This window comes from Eurytemora carolleeae, unplaced genomic scaffold (assembly GCF_000591075.1).
Source record: "Eurytemora carolleeae unplaced genomic scaffold, Eaff_2.0 scaffold1003, whole genome shotgun sequence".
NCBI lineage: Eukaryota > Metazoa > Arthropoda > Copepoda > Calanoida > Temoridae > Eurytemora > Eurytemora carolleeae.
In genome coordinates this window covers 87,139-105,287 of record NW_019397748.1, presented here as the reverse complement: position 1 = coordinate 105,287, position 18,149 = coordinate 87,139, and the positions used below count along the sequence as shown (strand labels likewise).

General features: G+C 31.9%; 1 protein-coding gene and 1 long non-coding RNA gene across 2 annotated transcripts in view; one reads left to right on the top strand and one right to left on the bottom strand.

Moving 5' to 3' along the window:
* Positions 1-5,808, top strand: part of LOC111715753 (cell death activator CIDE-A) — a 15,544-nt gene extending 9,736 nt beyond the window's left edge. The window contains exon 7 of the mRNA XM_023491124.1: positions 5,707-5,808. Within this exon, the coding sequence (XP_023346892.1) occupies positions 5,707-5,808 (102 nt within the window). The remainder of the gene's footprint in view (positions 1-5,706) is intronic.
* A 2,383-nt stretch (positions 5,809-8,191) lies between these two features.
* Positions 8,192-15,437, bottom strand: LOC111715761 (uncharacterized). The gene is made up of 4 exons (XR_002768307.1): positions 15,386-15,437; positions 15,051-15,153; positions 12,615-12,718; positions 8,192-8,462 (listed from the first exon to the last, which is right to left on the bottom strand). It is a non-coding gene; the product is annotated as an uncharacterized LOC111715761 (long non-coding RNA).
* Between the last annotated feature and the right edge of the window lie 2,712 nt (positions 15,438-18,149).

The window sequence follows — 18,149 nt, the reverse complement described above, 5'->3', positions numbered from 1 at the left end:
AGGAGTTGGGGAGTGGGGGGGGGGTGCTAATTTTAAGGGGGAGGGGGAATGTATCTCCAAGATTTAATATTAAATATTATGATATTATAAAACTGTGTTCTAATATTTGATATATTGCGCTGAATATGAAATATAAGGATTATTTTGTGAAAACAATTTTAAAGGATTAATATTGGAATCTTGAAAAAAAACAATATTAAAATCAAGTTTATTTTTGAAAATGTTAGTTTTGATGTGTGCAAAATATTTTCCTTTAATAAATATTATTAGACGGATTTTTGCTGTTTTCTATCATTTTTTTGTTTTTATTAATGAATCAAATTGATCATGACGTTTCCTGATTCATAATCACAATAAAAAATAATATTCTATTAATTCACAGAGATATAAACAACTCTGAAAGTTTTTATCAAATTTTTTACACAACCTCGGCTTTAAAGTTTCCCAACGTTTTGGTCTTTTGTTTAACCTCACCCCCTACTAATACTTTTTGTAGCCCTAGGTATAAACATTTTAAAATTCCAACGCGCTTGTTCCTAGTTTAAGTTTACAAGAAAAAAAGAGTAAAATACTAATACTTCATTTTTACGTAAGAACGTGCACATTTGGTTTGCAGTGAATTGAGAGATTACTAGACAAGATTGAAAAAATGTTTGAAACATTTTTTTGTTTTAAAGGAAGTTAATGTTTGAATATTTTGTTTTAAAAATTAAATAAATATTTTTTAAAATGACAAATTTCTTAGCTTTGATATTGAATAAATAAACGTTTCCGGAGATCGGAATTTTTGAACAAGATAGCGCTTAATCCGAAACTTAATCCGAGAACATCAACTGACTCGTACTCTTTCAACGGCCGATATCAAATTTTTCTTACTTCCAAATTCAGATATATTATTAGTTTTGATATAAAACATTTGATATAAGCATAACATAACGTAACATTTGTTATAAAAATAAAACATCTGATATGTTTTTGCTTGAAGACGTAATATTACGTCAATTGATAATAGAAACAACATTGGAAATTTTATCTGAGAAAAATATGGATTACTCGTAAATCCTTGATAACTGTTTTAAGAGTACTGTTGTGAATTGGACATAAAGGATCTCTAAATTAGAATATATAGTCTACAGTCCAATTAGATTTCAATACTTTTTCATGCAATAAGTTCCGGATTGGTAACGACTTATAAGATTATTATTAAGTTTGAATTGTAATTGATCATAATGATATTCAAAACTTTAAAATGAATATTGATTATCACTTATCAGAGCAATTAACGATTAAAATATATTCACACTTCTTTGGTTAATCAAAACAACAGCTCCAACCGCTAAAGACGTTAGATTAGAATCTTTTACATCTAATGAACTTTTCTGTAAAATTTACAAATTGTTTATTTTTATTTATATTAATGAAATTGTCAAATGTCGATACCATTGTGAGTTGTAAATGATATTTATTTATATGTTTTAAAAGAACCATATTGGAACTTTCACGTTACATTACAGTTCATTTCATGTACAGGGCCGAATTTTTACTAGCTAGGGCATGCAGTACAGTACAAATACTGACGATATTGGGCAAAACGGGACTGTACGCCAAATGAATGATCCCCTTCTAGTGAAATTTATGTGCTATGTACGATCATATTGTTCGAAATTAAGAAAGAAATTATACGAATATATCACGAACAAAATTATAGATATCAGGAACAAAATGTTAGATATGTCGATCAAAATGTTAGATATGTCGATCAAAATGTTATATATCAAGAACAAAATGTTATATATCACAAACAAGATTATAGCTATCACGAAGAAAATGTGGTGTACCTCTTAAAACGCTACACTCATAAATCTATAGTCCCTTTATCAAACAATCTTAACAAGACATTGTATATTTAAATTAACTCTAAAGTTTTAAAGTTATTATTGTATTAAACCTTTGACTGAAAAATTACCAATATAATATTTTATAATACCTGTAATTCAGTTTGTCCCGTCTTCCGATACTCCTCTTTTTCCTAAATCTTTTCCTAAACACTAACTTTCGTCTTCACGTTTTCAATAGAAACTGTTCTAGAAACTTCAATGGTTTTCTTTAATAACTCATGTTCCTCTAATTGTGGAATTGAGAATACGTTGGATAATTGCAAAATGATAATTAAGATACAATATATCATGATGGTGGTTGAGATCAAATAAAACTGGTTTGAGTATTGAAATTTTATTGAAGATTAATTTAATCCCTTTCCAACTCAACCCTTACCACAAACTATATGTATACTGCATGCAGTTAGGTTGTTAATCGTTTTTTGTTTCGTTTTTCAAAAACAATCGTTTCGTTTTAGGAAAAAATATCGTTTTTAAAAATGACCCACTCGTTTTGATCTTTTAGAAAACAAATAATGATCGTTTTTAAAAACGATCGTTTTTTGAAACGATCAACGATCGTTTCTTTATGATCGTTTTTTAAAAAGATCGTCAATGAAGGGTTGTCGTTAACGATCGTTAACAAAACGAAGAATTCTTTTAAAAAACGATAATTTAAAATAATTAAATGCAACTTTGTCGAATATTTTCTTTAAAACTGCTCAATGAAAAGTACAGATGCCCTTCAGGGCGGGTTCCTCTCTCCGTTAACGATAGTTAACAAGGCGACGAGCTTTATAAAAACGATCATTTTGAAAAACTATCGTTTTGAAAAAGACCGTTTTTAAAACACGTACTAACAACGATCGTTTCGTTTTTGTTTTTTGTCGTCGTTTTCATTACGAAACGATCGTTTTTCAAAAAAATGGAAAACGTTAGCATTCCTACATGAATTTATAAGCTTTGATTAAAAGTGAACTCTTATTATTATGATATTTTGATAGAGTAGCGTTTTTCCTTTACTAGCGTTTTATCTGGTAGCGTTTTATGAATGTAGCGTTTTATTAGTGTAGCGTTTTATGAGGTAGCGTTTTCTGAGGTAGTGTTTTATCTATGTAACGTTTTAAGAGTACAGCGTTTTTCTAGTATGATCCAAAATGTTCGATAATGATCGATATTACGAACAAAATTATAGATATCATGAACAAAATGTTAGAGATCACGAACAAAATGTTAGATATCACGTAAACATTACAAATATCTTGAACAGTGAAGAAACAACCCTATTATTTGCACCAATAGTATGTAATAGAGGTCATTTTCCTCAAATTAAAAAGCTAAAAGTAACTTTATGGAGACAAATTAAAAATCAAAGATAGAATTTCTTTGAAGTTATACTCCAACTACATGTAGTTTTATAAAATTAGATTTTTGGAAAACTGAATATTTTTATGTTTTATCTTTTAAAGCCTTGTGCATTGTTTTTGATGCTATTTTCCTTGCCTGGAAAATAATTTTCGGCTATTTTACATTTATTCACTATGGTTTCCATAGTTTAACTTTAATGACAAAATAATATCTATTCTGAACAAAGTTTTAGGATTTATTCTGTATCATTATTTCTTCATATGAAAGAAATAATGTTAGGCAAATTTTATTTTTTATTCAAATACATAATATCTTCTTAAATTTTAACATTTTCTGAGGTTTTAGACAAAAAATGTTTACCTACGGCACACCCCTCTTGTGTAATGCATGTTCGTCTACTCCATTCTAAATTCCTAGCTACGGACCTGAATTAAAAATATAGGCATATATCGACATAAACATTTTATAATAAAAATTTTCAAATGGGGGGGGGGGGGGTAAAAATGAGGAAAAAATGTGAAAAATATGCCCACAAAGAACAAATTATAATTGTGTTTCTGAAACATTTTGATGTAGAAAATTAAACAAATTAAATTTTAGGATTTGTTAAATTCACTTTTAAACTCATTAAATCATTTAAAATTAAATTTTAAAATGCTGGATTTTTAAATTAAATTTTAGAAATCATTTAGTTTACATTTTCATGTTTAAGAATATTTAACTACTAAATGCCTTTTCAGAATACATTTCTCCACGCAACAGCCCCCCCCCCTCACACAGAGGGGTATTTTAGGGGTCATGGATTTTTTGTCGCAATCTTACTTTGCCTTTTATTTTATTATGAGAATGAACAATTAAATGTATTCTGAAATCTTTTCATTTACAAACATTGTATCAGTTATAGCTTGCATTGATTTATAATTATTTCAATTAATAATTCTTCAGGGGATATTAGTTCCAAAACTAACACTTGGCCCATTTCTAACACTGATTATTAGAAATGGGATCCGAAAAACCCAGTCTTTCAATTTTTACACATTTCTAACACTCAGAGTCCGAAATTTAAAAGAGTATCGTTGAACGAAACTCTCGAGTTTCCTTTTTGGGGTCTTAACATTTGTGTAGATTTTGATTTAAGAGATTCAACAAAAATGGAGAATATGAAGAAATTAAATGAAATAATATTTCATAACAAAAATATTAATATCCACAAAGCTGCCTAACCCCATTAATGAAACCCGGGTTTCAAAACTGGTTTTCATAACAATACCCTTTCTTAAGTTTTGGGCTCAGTGTTACAAATGCGTACACAGAAGACGTAAATATTGCAAAAAACGTATACTTTTTTCAAGAAAACGGATTTAGGATAATTTAGATATATAAATATATTTACGACCAGTTATCAAAGATTCGTTTCGTCTCTGATTCCTGTAAAAAAAACCTAATTTAAGACTTTTCACAGAAATGACCAGATTTAGAACTTTTAGAACGCAATNCCCCCCCCATCCTTCAGCTATAATTGTGTTAAAAAAGAAGACATTCAGAGGAAACCTGTTGAAAAATTCAATTTGGCCAAAAATATGTCCTATTATATATAATAAGTTCTAAAAACTAAGACATTTTAAATAAATTAAGCTCTTATGACACAAATAAAATAATAAAATTGTTAAACAAATCAAACTATATCTGGCTAAATTGGTATTGAAAATTTTTAAAATGTGACAGTAATTCAGGACATATATGTTCTAAAAAATATTTTATTATAAGAAAAACAAATTTTACTAAATAGACATTTTTTATAATTATAAAAATAAAAGATCTTGTTTTGTATGCTGGGTGTCTCTGAAAAAGTCAGTTCCTTAATTTTAAACGTATTTACATTTTAATATTTTAGAGCAATTGTAGAAATGTTTGCTCACATATTTTGGAAAGTTTCGAAATCCATTGATGCTTATAGTTTATAGTTTATACCACAGTTTTTACCCAATAATCGTTTTTTAACTTCACAAATATAAACTAGACATTTCCGATCACAAAGAAAACTTTGCCATGGTCAAATTTAATTCAAGTTTGAAGTTAGGAAATTTTTATGTTAATTCAGAACAAACAATAATAAAAATCAAATAACTTTTTAAAACAAGGTTATTGTTTGTACCATGAGATCAGAGATCATACGTTTTAGAAGATATTTTGAATAATAAACTGTTTCCTAGTGACACCATGTATAACGTATATAAAGAAAATAAAAATTATTTTGCGGATTTTTATGATTTAAAAAAACGTGCGTTTTCAGAAAAATTGCCTCTTTAACTATATTACATGTAGAGTCACACAAATCCTTGAAAAAATTATTGGTAAATTGGTAATTGGTAATAAATTGGTAATTTCAGCTTTTAGGAACCTAAATCACGTTCATTTATAACGTATTTCCTTTTTCACAAACACTTCTTTCAACACCTAGGTAGATGAGGAGGAATATTTCCAAACACTCCCTGACAATACGAACTTTATGCTCTTGCTCAAGGATGATATATGGTCTCCCTTTGGTCCTCCTTTTATGTAAGTGTTAAACGAAGACAAAAATTATATTCAATTTATTTTCTTTTAAATTTAACCAAAATGTTGATATTTTTATATATAAATTATAAGTTATAAATTTTTGCCGTTTAAATGTATTGTTCCAGTTCAACCCATACTTTTCATCAACCTCTATTTTTCAAATAATGTTTGTAACAGCCCTGTAAAGTGTACAAAAGACTATTATTGTTACCAGCCAGTATTGTTCTGTTATTTAAAGGAACAATATAAAAACCGTTAGTTAAAGGGACTGTCAGCGTTTTTTCAAGTAACCCCTTCTTTTAAAGATTTACATGTCTGATTGAGCACGTTGTTTATTTTTATTTATTAAATCCATTCTATTAAGAATTAAATTTCAAGTGATCCTCCATGCAACGGTACCCAAGTGACCCTAGGGTCTGTCCTAGAGAACGATTTTTTGAAACCCCCGCCACCACCACCTCCTATCAATTTTGTACATGACCACTTATTTTTCAGCAAATTTATTATTATTTATTTTTTTATTATTTAGGGTTAGGTTAAGTTAAGATACTTTCTGGGCCGAGCGCTGCGGCCACGGGTTAGGTTAAGTTATGACACCTTTTTTATTTAGGTTAGGTTAAGACACTTTCTGGGACGAGCGCTGCGGCCACGGGTTAGATTAAGTGAAGTGACCCTATTTACAACAGTACCCTAAAAAGCATAATAAGATGTTGATTATTTTTGATTGGGTTTTCTGTGCAAAAGTGATTTGCGCATTTCTACTACAAGAAAATATATAGGAATCACCAGTACGGAAAACTTTGAAACCTGGAAAAACGACAATATCTTCAATGATATTGATCAGATAAAGGATTCTAGGGTACCGTTGTGAATCGTACATTATCATCTTTGGGTCCCTTTAATCAACTTCAGAAGTTCAGGGAATTATAAAAATATAAATCTTCAAAGAAGGTTAATTTTTCGTGGTTAGCTCTGGATTATTAGTAAGTTAAACATTTTTTTAAATTCTTGCAGTGACTTTTTTCTTTTTTTTAATAAAAAGTTTAAAACGTGGATTTAAACTTTAAATTTTAACAGAAATATTTTTAAAACAAACTAAAACGGTTAAATAACTTTGCCTGTATAATGTTTGTAATGTCCGCGAAAAAAAAGACTGCTGATAAACTCAACTTGTGTTATATTTTAGTTTTTCTTTTAATTAAATATTAATTCCCAGTTTAGTAGAAAGTAGAGTTTATTTCTTTGTATTCAGATCAGACAGTTTAATTTTCCAATTTCTGAAATTCAATTTGAAGAAAGAAATGGCATAGTTCTCCTTTAGACCAGAAAACACAAGTATACGTATGAACAGGGGGGGAGGGGGGGGAATCTATGTTAGCCGTTTTTTCTTGAATTAATTATTCTCATTTTTCTGCATTCTTTGCTCTTTGAAAATTTATTTTTGAAGACCGAACAGTCTCCTTCTTTTCCTATGGGCAACAGTAATCCAAATTAAAAATTAGGATTGCTATTTTTGGATAAATGTTCGTTTTTCAGTAAATATTCTTTTTACCGTCCTGTGATTTACTCAGTGATAAAGTTCTATTGTCCTACTATCTATCTATCTATCTATCTATCTATCTCTCCAATGAGAATAAAACTAAGGAGAGAGGGATTCTTTAAATTTTACTATTGCGTGATAGGACAGTTCAGGAACAAGTAAACCATAACAAATGTTGTAAACAAGGCTCGGTATTCCTGTTTATCTGTCTGCCTGTATGTTTGGATATCCGACCATAAATCAGGAACCTCGAACCGATTTGCCTCAAATTTTGATTGGGGAGCTCAGTAGAACCACGGGTATGTTCTTAGCCTGGTTTAGAAATTCTAAGCCGACTATTATTTTCCAGGCAAACTAGTTCCTGTGTTACCTTATTACCTAACTGTGTAATTTATACAAACTCTATCCTTCTCCATCCTTTTATATCTTCTTGTATATTAATCTATTTGTTTGTCAATCATGTTTGGAATTTGTGTATATAAGTGGTTATGTATTGAACTAATTAGTTCGACTACTTATTCTTGTCTATAAATTCAAACCGCTGTGAAATGTATTTTAGTTGAAATATAAATAAAATCTGATGTTTTCTCTGTGTGTTGAATTTTCAAATTGACAAAAAATTTAATTATTTAATCCTTCAATCTTTGCAACCCAATGTCGTACGTTTTAGATATTTCACTCATATAATAAAAGATTGAAATATCAAAGGTTTACAAGATCAGGGTGCAAAGATAAAGGGATTAGAAGATTTGAGTTTGTGGCAAAAACTCAATTCCTTTGGCAGATATAATTTCAATATTAAAATATTCATGATTAAAATTGACAACATTAAACTAAAAATTTAAGCTTAGTGTTTGCTAATTTATTTTTAAAATAAATTTATTCTTACAATTTTTGTTGAAATTTAAATGAATATTATGCATAACTTTGTTTTCCCTCTTAATGAAATGCAAATTTAACAAAAAAATAAAATTTAAATGATTCCAGCTTTGCTACCGCGAGCCCCACTACAGTCTCTGCCCGAGCCTTCTCTTTGTTTGATTAGCTCTGAGCCACGCTTTTTTAGCTCCGCGACACTTCCAGCGCCGAGCAGTCCCATTGCACGATCCAACTCAATCCTGTGATAGATAAGGGGATTAAAGGCAAAAATGACAATGCCTGATTCACAATAGTACCTTTAAAAGCTTTCTATGATCAAGTATGAATTAGATATAAATGTTTTATTCTTAAAGCTGATCATTTTCATCGTGGTTTCTCTGCAACGACTGGCGCATTTCTACAGCAGGAAAACATACTGGAATTATTAGAAATAAAAACTTTGAAATCTTTAAAACGACAATATTTTCCACAATATCATGATCAGATAAAGGTTTTAATGGAACCGTTGTAAATCGGGCATTGCTATAATTGAATTGTCACTGGAAATTACATGTACAGCCACTTTAAGAAATACTCCTATGGTTGCCAGTGTACAGGGTTTTTCAGGCTTTTTCTTACATCCTAGTTCTTTACAACTTTTTACTTGTTTTTACTTTGAAACCCTATTTAACATACCTTAAAGGGACTGCTAGTTTAATTTCAAGTGACCCTCCATTCAATATAGCTTCCAAAGTGCTAATTCTGATAATTTTACCATTATTTCTGAAGCAAGAAATGTCCAAATAAATTTGGAGAAAAATCACAAATGAAAATATTCACTTTTCAACTTATTAGATCAAATAAGCTTTTAAGGGCACTGTGCGCTGTTTTCAATGGAAAACGAAAGAAAAAAATTGTTCTTAAAGTCCTGTAGCGTGTTATTAAACATTATTCTTGTGTTCTAGTTCAATATTTCATGCAACTACTAATTTACAATAGCCCGAGAACAAATAGAAAAATTCTAAGATAATTCCATTCAGGGTCTCAAATTTCTTCCAGATCAATTTGGTTCTGTAAAGTTCTCACCTATCCTGAAGGTGTTGAGATTAATAAATCATGAAAAACTTTTGGAACCTATTTTAACCCAATTAATAATAAATCTATGATCCTAAAATGCTATAAAGAGCTAGGTGCAAAATCATGACATACTGAAACAATTTATTCAACTATTATTCGGGATCAAATAATGAACAATCCTCAGGGGAACCTTTTCAGTATTTCGCATCAAGGGGGTAGATTTATTTGAAATGCGGATTTATAAAAGTTTGTAATGATTCTTGATTCTTAATAGCTACAGAAAGAAATTGTAAATTTTTATCCTGTTTAATTTAACTGGTTTTATATTGCCGTATATTTTGATATTGATCTTTGGGAAAATTACTATTATTATTTCTTTGTTTTCTGTAATCATAATTCCTTGATCAAGTTTACCTAATTTAGAACTTCTCAGCCCCATGGGCCCTTAATATCATCAAAGCAGAATGTTCATAGTTCAACATTGTTGAATCAAATTTGTTAAAACTCAAGATTATATGACCTTGAATAGAGTAGGGCATATTTAGCATCTGTTTTTAAACATTGCAGTAGGATCCATAAATTGGGAAAATAAAACATATATAACTTATGAAAATTTCTGTACAATATTATATTATTAGCTTCACCTAAGAAGTTCTCTTCATCATTGGTCCGTAGACGTACTACTTTATATTTACATCCCAGATCTTGCTTTAAATAAAGAAACTGGAAAATCATGTTTTAAAGAAATGGTCAGAGGTTGTCTCAGCTTGATTACACTCTAAAATTATCATAGAGTAGAGGTGGTTAAATTTACTCACATTTGCTTTTGGTTCTGAAAGACCAAATCTAAACCATGCTAAACCAGGATAGTATACCAAAGATAGTGTGGTGGGGAGGGTAAGTTGGAACTAGCTAACTCTGAAAAGTAAAAACCCCTGCCATTGGGAGCGAAGTTGAAACTAAAATCTGAAAAGTCTATACCCCTGCCATTGGGAGGGAAGTTGAAACTAAAATCTGAAAAGTCTATACCCCTGCCATTGGGAGGGAAGTTGAAACTAAAATCTGAAAAGTCTATACCCCTGCCATTGGGAGGGAAGTTGGAACTAAAATCTGAAAAGTCTATACCCCTGCCATTGGAAGGGAAATTGGAACTATCTAACTCTGGAAGTAAATAATATACCCAGCTGGTAGTGTGGAGGAAAGTTGAACTAGCTAACTCAAGAAAGTAAACACTTCTACCAGTAGGAAGGGTGTTTTCACATGGTTAACTCAAGAAATATAAACCCCTGCTAGTGGAATGGGAGGTTGGAACTGATTAACTCCAGAATGTATACACCCCTGCTAGTGAAACAGAAGGTTGGAACTGGTTAACTCAAAAAAGTATACAACCCTGCTAGAGAAAAGGTAGATTGGAACTAGTTAACTCAAGAAGGTAAACACCCCTGCTAAAGGAAAGGTAGGTTGGAACTGGTTAACTCAAAAAAGTATACACCCCTGCTAGAGGAAAGGTAGGTCGGAACTGGTTAACTCAAAAAAGTATACAACCCTGCTGGAGGGAAGGTAGGTTGGAACTGGTTAATTCAAAAAAAGTATACAACCCTGCTAGAGGGAAGGTAGGTTGGAATTGATTAACTCAAAAAAGTATACAACCCTGCTGGAGGGAAGGTAGGTTGGAACTGGTTAATTCAAAAAAGTATACAACCCTGCTAGAGGGAAGGTAGGTTGGAACTGGTTAACTCAAAAAGTATACACCCCTGCTAGAGGAAAGGTAGGTTGGAACTGGTTATCTCACAAAAGTATACACCCTGCTAGAGGAAAAGTAGGTTGGAACTGGTTAACTCAAAAAAATGTACAACCCTGCTAGAAGAAAAGGTAGGTTGGAACTGGTTATCTCGCAAAAGAATACACTCTGCCATAATTTTAGTTTTAAACTCTCCTTCAAGGCTGAGCTTACTAAACTTTTGATTAAGCTAAAGTTTAGTGATAACTAAATTAATAATTCTATGATACTAATTAAATTTCTAAGCCTAGGGCTTTGATCCTCAAATACCTCTCGAATATGACAGATAAGAGAATATGTTTGAGTTTCAGTATACAGAATAGTTTAATAATTTGAAAAAACATGGTTTATCTATAAAACACAGTTGAGATATTTTTTTGAAGAACTGGGGACTATAGTTAAAATAAATATGTAAGTCAACAAAAAGTTAGCTTTTGGCCAAAATTACTGAGACCAAAACATTATTTTAATGTATTGTCATGTATGCTGTAAGTTATTTTAACCACATTTCCCTTTTAAACATCTTTCCCTTCAAAGATTCTTGTCTAGTCTGTCTTAGCAAAAGCACTAAGTCCTCTGACATTTACTAGCCTCCAGCAATTCCACGACAGCTGGCACAAACCAGAATTTGGCTTGTCTGTTTGTCTGTCTGTCTGTTTGTATCCAATAAACGTCAAAACGGCTGAACCGATCGGGCCCAAATTTTTGTGGGACATCTTGGGACCCCAGGGAAGGTTTATGAATGATTGAAATTTTAAAAAATTGTGTTTTAGAGGTGTTTAATTTTGTAAAAAAAATTGAAATTTTTGAAAATCCGCGAATTTTTTTTAAAAATCCGCAAAACTTTTTTCATCTTTGTTTTGAAATGTAAACAAAAAGAACATGTTCAAAATTTAAATAGAAGATTGGGCCCGAAGCGCCCTAAAAGCCTAGAAAGAAGGGCGCGAAGCGCCTTGAATTTCTAGTATTCTAATAAAACCATTTACTAGCCAATTCCACAACAGCTGGCACAAACCAGAATATTCTAATTAAACCGTCTACTAGCCCACAGCAATTCCACAACAGCTGGCACAAACCAGAATATTCTAATAAAACCATTAACCTTGCTTTATGTAAAAAAATATTAGTAATGGGATATATTAAATGATGTTAGGTACTTTTTAGTAGGCATTTTCCTTAGGCCAACTTCCTAAGTTACAATTTCCCAAGCGGCAACTACCTAAATGTGCAATTTCCCAAGCCGCAACTTCCCAAATGTACATTTTCCCAAATGACAATTTCCCAAGTGGCATCTTCCCTATGAAGGAAAAACGGCATTTTCCCCATGGAGGAAGTATTAAATGAACATTTAAGTTTTACAGTTTAATTAAAGCTCTGTTATTGCACGGGCATTATAAATTTGTGCTCCTGCCTGGCATGTACTCCATGCCATTATAACACAGTGGTGCATTGCACTCTGAAGGCAGTCTGGGGGTTCCATATTGGGTTCCCTTTCGATTTACACCTGATTTCATATTCTACAAGTCTTAATTCATTTATAAAATTAAATTTGTACCTTAAAATGTTCATAACTTTATTCACGCCTTCTGTTCCTCCAGCAGCCAGTCCATATAGATAAGGTTTACCAATACCTACACCATCTGCACCCAGAGCAAGTCCCTGATATTAAAAAGTAAATTCCTTTACACCAGTAAAACTGAGAAAAAAGTGACTTTTAAACTCAAGTTATGATTTTAAATAGTCCATTGAACATGAAACAAATACAGACCCTTTCTACAAGTTGTTTTCAAGCTAGTGGTAAAACTATTTGCTTTTTAGCATAGTTTAAAAGAACACTTGATGTTGTCTTCCTTTTCTACAGATTTATGGATCTCATGGTACTCTTGGTACTCTAAATGAAGGTCGTAAAATGGCTGCAAGTATGTTCCTACTCTGCACTTGCTAGCCTATAAGCCCCATGCAAATTCAGCTGTTTAACCAGAGTCGGTGTTTTCAACAATTTTCTGTTGTGAACTAATACATACCACTTAACAATACCTCACTATTATTGAAATATCGTTTACAGTCCCTTTAACCGGATTGATTGAAATATCGTTTACAGTCCCTTTAACCTGATTTATTGAAATATCGTTTACAGTCCCTTTAACCAGATTGATTGAAATATAGTTTACAGTCCCCTTAACCTGATTTATTGAAATATCGTTTACAGTAGGGCTGGGCTCGTTCCTGGTGGAACAATCGTTCTTTCCTGAGAACAAACGGAACGATCAAAAGCGATCCCACTTCCAAAAAAACTAACACTTAGAACGCGTTCTTATAAATATTGGAACGATTAGTAAAAGAATGGAACGGAACGGAAAGGGAATTGTTTGAAAAGAACGGTTAAAATCGTTAACGCGTTCTTATTATCAAGAACGCGTTCTAAGTTGGGAACGCATTTTAAATCAGGAATGTGTTCTTAATCATCTAGAGATAGTTAAAGATTTTTTGATTTAATAACCTGACCCCTGGCCCTATATCTTTGCAATCCTATGTTGTTGACCTTAGATATTTCAAACTTTGAATTCTGTTGGATCTAATGATCTAAGTTTAAAATATCGAAGGCTTACACCATCAGGTTGCAAAGTTATAGTGATGATAAATTTAAGCTAGTGACCATGACTCAATTCCTCGTATTAATCAACAATATATGTGCAGAAAATTTGCACGTTTTGCACAAGTGTTATTTTATTGCACATTGCACAGGATCCGGTGGGAGCAACTTTCCAGATTCATCTATCTCTGCACCTAAACTTCAAATACAAGGCAAATATCAGGGATTAGAAATTCAGAGGGCGTTGTGCATTTAAGTCAAATTAAAGTTTTCCATATTCAGCTGATCTTTCTACTGAAATGGCAATGGGGATGGAAACGTTCTTTGACTAAGAACGGAATGAGAGGGATGGAACCGTTCTTTAAATAAGAACGCCAAGAATGGAACGGAACGGGAAGACCGTTCTTCAACTCAGAACAGAACGGAACGGAACGGGACGGAACGAGAACGGAACGATAATAAAGGAACAAGAACGGATCGATTTAGCTGAAGGCCCTCGTTCTAGAACGGAACGGAACGATTTTAAAAAAGTCGGAACGTGCCCCGCCCTAGTTTACAGTCCCTTTAACCTGATTAATTGAAATATCGTTTACAGTCCCTTTAACCAGATTGATTGAAATATCGGTTTAGATAATGATATCAACTATAATCATAATTTAGTCACCTAAATGGTATGTTTATACTACTGCTTGTATGAACTAACATTAATGGCAAATAAATACTTTTTTTAAAGGTGCCATACCACCCGGATAGAATTGTACACAGAGGGCATTAATAAAACTTTAAATGTTCATGTTTTCAGAGTTATAGGTCGTCATAACATTTTTATCCTATGTGTACTGGGTAGCCCTGTATCTGATATTAAAATGGAAGATAAAGGCCAAAGAATGATGGGGAAATATAATTCATATTTATTGAAATTCCGACAAGTGTATTAGACATGAGAGCTACCAATATATCTTTCATCTATCCATCCATCTACAGATTCATCCTTTCAGCTATCTTCCCATCTGTTTTCCTATCTACCTTCCTCTTTACTTTCCTATTCACCAGATCCTTTCTACCTTTGTATCTACCTTTCCTATCTACCAGATCCAATCTACCTTTCTACCTACCTTCCTATCTACTTTCCTATCTACTTTCCTATCTACTTTCCTATCTACTTTCCTATCTACTTTCCTATCTACCTTATTTCCTACCTTTTTATCTATATTATTATCTACCTTCCTATTACCTTCCTATATATCGATCTATTTATCTATACATGCTTTAATACCTATCTATTTATTGATAGATTGGCACAAACCCAACTGACCAACCGCTTGACCGACCTACCTACATACTTACATACCTATGCCTATCAAGCAATCATATCAACCAAGCGACCAACCCACCTACCTTAGCTATATCCGTGCCTCGTTGTACTCCTCCATCCAGTATAATCTCTATGTCTGGTCCAACAGCAGCTCGTATACTGGGCAGTACATCAATTGTTGCTGGACTACAAATATTAACATAAAAGTCAGAATTTTGTGAATCTTGGAATTAAGCATTGATCTCCATATTGAGAAGACTTATGAATTAATTTTCCTGGAATGATAGTACCCTGCAAAGTTTTCACATTGGATATAAATATAAAGCGCTTTTCCGCCAGTTTACACAAAACTTTTGACTTCAGGTGTCAAATTTTATTAAATATATAAAATAAGCATACTAAGAAAATAACGTATCACCATAAAGTTTGTATTTTCGAAGTTTACATCTCCTTGTCACAGCTGATCTGAAGGCATTCTGTCTGCTACAGAGAGAAAGCTTGCAAAACAGTCTCTCATTGGTCGAATCAGAACCAATCCTGACTCTATAGATGTTTCTTGCCCCAAAATAAAAAAAATGGGGTCATCGAGTTGAGGTGTGTGCGTTGCTACTAAGTAAATGTCAAATATTTTGAGATTATGACACCGTGTTTGAAGGCACGAACTTGCGCGTGTCTATGAACAAAGAATCTGCGCGTAGAGAAAAATATATAGTTTATAATATAAAAACTTATACTCTAATTTTCTTCTCGTAGCTGAAATCTGTGTGAATTTGTGCATGCACAAACGCGCAGTGTTTTCAAGCTTTGAAAAATATTCTGGACATCGTGTTTGAAGGCCCGAACTTGCGCGTGGGTTTCCAAAAACGTATCAAATTTGGCTTTTCATAAAAAAATTTGCTGAAATTCAAAATTTTAAAATTTTTCACAAAAATAAAACACTTTTAAACCCAATTTTTTTAAATCTTAAATTTTTAATTCATTAATCTTCTTTGGGGTCACGCGAGATCCCACAAAAAATTTGGGCCCAATCGGTTCAGCCGTTTTGGGGTTTATTGGATACAAATAAACATACAGACAAGCTATATATAGATATAATGGATAAGTATCACAATTAGAAAATACAAAATTCTAATTTGAACCACCACTGTTAAGTTAAAGATAAAAGGAATGATTTGAATCAATGACTCAAATTTTGACCAGTGGCAGGTAGTTCAACCAGTTCTAGACCTGGCTCAAACTTCCAAAATTTGGTCTCTGGCACTTAAATCAACTGAAGTTTAGTATTTTCTTTCATTTATGAACATGTTTTATTTGTGTATATTGTAAAATAAAACAAAATAGTTTGTGCAGATTTCATAAAAAAAATTGGTGTATTTTCCAAAAAAAATTTATTTTTATGAAAATTAAATTTTGTTAGAGGCAAAATTTTAAAAATTCGATCATCCATAAACCTTCCCTGGGGTCCAACGATGTCCTAGACAAAAATTGTGGTTTGATCGGTTCAGCCGTTTGGACGTTCATTGGATAAAAACAGAAAGACAAACAAACAAAGTATATATAAAGAATACCAATTTTTTCCACAAACTAAAACTATCTAATCCCTATATCTTTGCACCATACTTTATTAAACAGAATTCATAGTTTGAAAAATAAAAAGTCATAGTGTTGCAAAGATATAGGGATATTGGAAGAAAAAAGATAGGAAAGGAAAAGAAAAAGAAATCAGAAGATTAAAAGAGGAAAATGATAGAAATAAAATTATATCGGCAGTCAAATTGTCTCTCAATTGTTATGTTTAGTTGGATATCAATATTAGAAGAGCTGAGAAAAAGATAGAAACAAACAAAAAAAGGGAATAGAATATTACTAGAGGAAAGTTTGGACGGTAAAATAAGTGGAAAATGATAGAAACTAAGATGAGCATGAAGATAAGTTATAACAATTATGCAGTATAACAGAAGATAAATGAAAATCAGGGGCGTACGAGAGAATTTGTGTAAGGGGGTCACAAGCGCGCAAAAAAAAATTTGTGCCCCTCCTTAACACCCCTTTTTTGAAAAAATGTTGATACCTTCTTTAACTATGTAAACTATTCTATCATATGCACACTTCCATATTTCAAGCGTTATGATAAATTATTCTTGTAATTTTGTTAAGAGGGGGGGGGGACAATGTTGCCAGGGGGGGGGCGGCACAAAATCAGGTAATCCCTCTTAATAGTGTGGTGTAAGCTTCAAGAGATGAAAAATATATATGGAAATGTTTCTAAAACATTATCTATATTTTCATAGGATTTATACATATTGTATTATAATTTATGATATCAAATATAAATTTACACTGAAGGCAGTATAGATTAAAGCTGTTTTAATGAAACGTTTTTAGTTAAGGGCAAAAGTGAGATTTTAAAGTATTTTTTTCTATACGATGTAATTATACTTTAATAGAATACAGGTGTATAAGAGTATATGACAAATACGCGCAGATTCTTGAGTTTGAAACGTCTCGAGATTTCGAGGGATATGGGCCACTGAATGCGCATGCGTAATAACGTCTGTTCAGTGTGTGTAATACAGTGTGTATTATACGCGCAGTTTCGTAGGTCTGAAGATGATCAGCCAATTTATTTTTACAAGGCTAAAACTGTGCGCACTTTGATTTACCCTTTCATGATCCCTACATTGATTCTGACCTAAACTGTCTATTTTATGACGAATTAAATTTTCTTAATAAGTTCAATTCTTATAGAGATTCAATTATATTGAATGCAAATATTCAAAGTCTACAAAGCAAATATAACGAACTTAGAGATTTTGTTGTTTCTCTTGGCACTAATGATATTCCCGTTGAGATTATATCCTTGCAAGAAATTTGGTCTGTTCATGATGTTGATCTTTATGATCTGCCTGGTTTTCAAAAATTGATTTTCAAAGTAAGAGACAAAAGTAGAGGTGGGGGGTGTGGGTTTTTATGTAAAATCTGGACTTAACTACTATATCAATAATGATTTTTCAGCTTTTCATGAGAGAATCTTTGAATCTATTTGTATTGATGTTGAGTTTAAAGCTGGCAAAAAAAATCGTTTTGTTAATATTTACAGACCTCCAGGGAACCATCCCTTCCTCAGTCAATCTGATCAATCAGCTGCTTTTTTATTGAATTTACCTCTTTATTATCTAGAC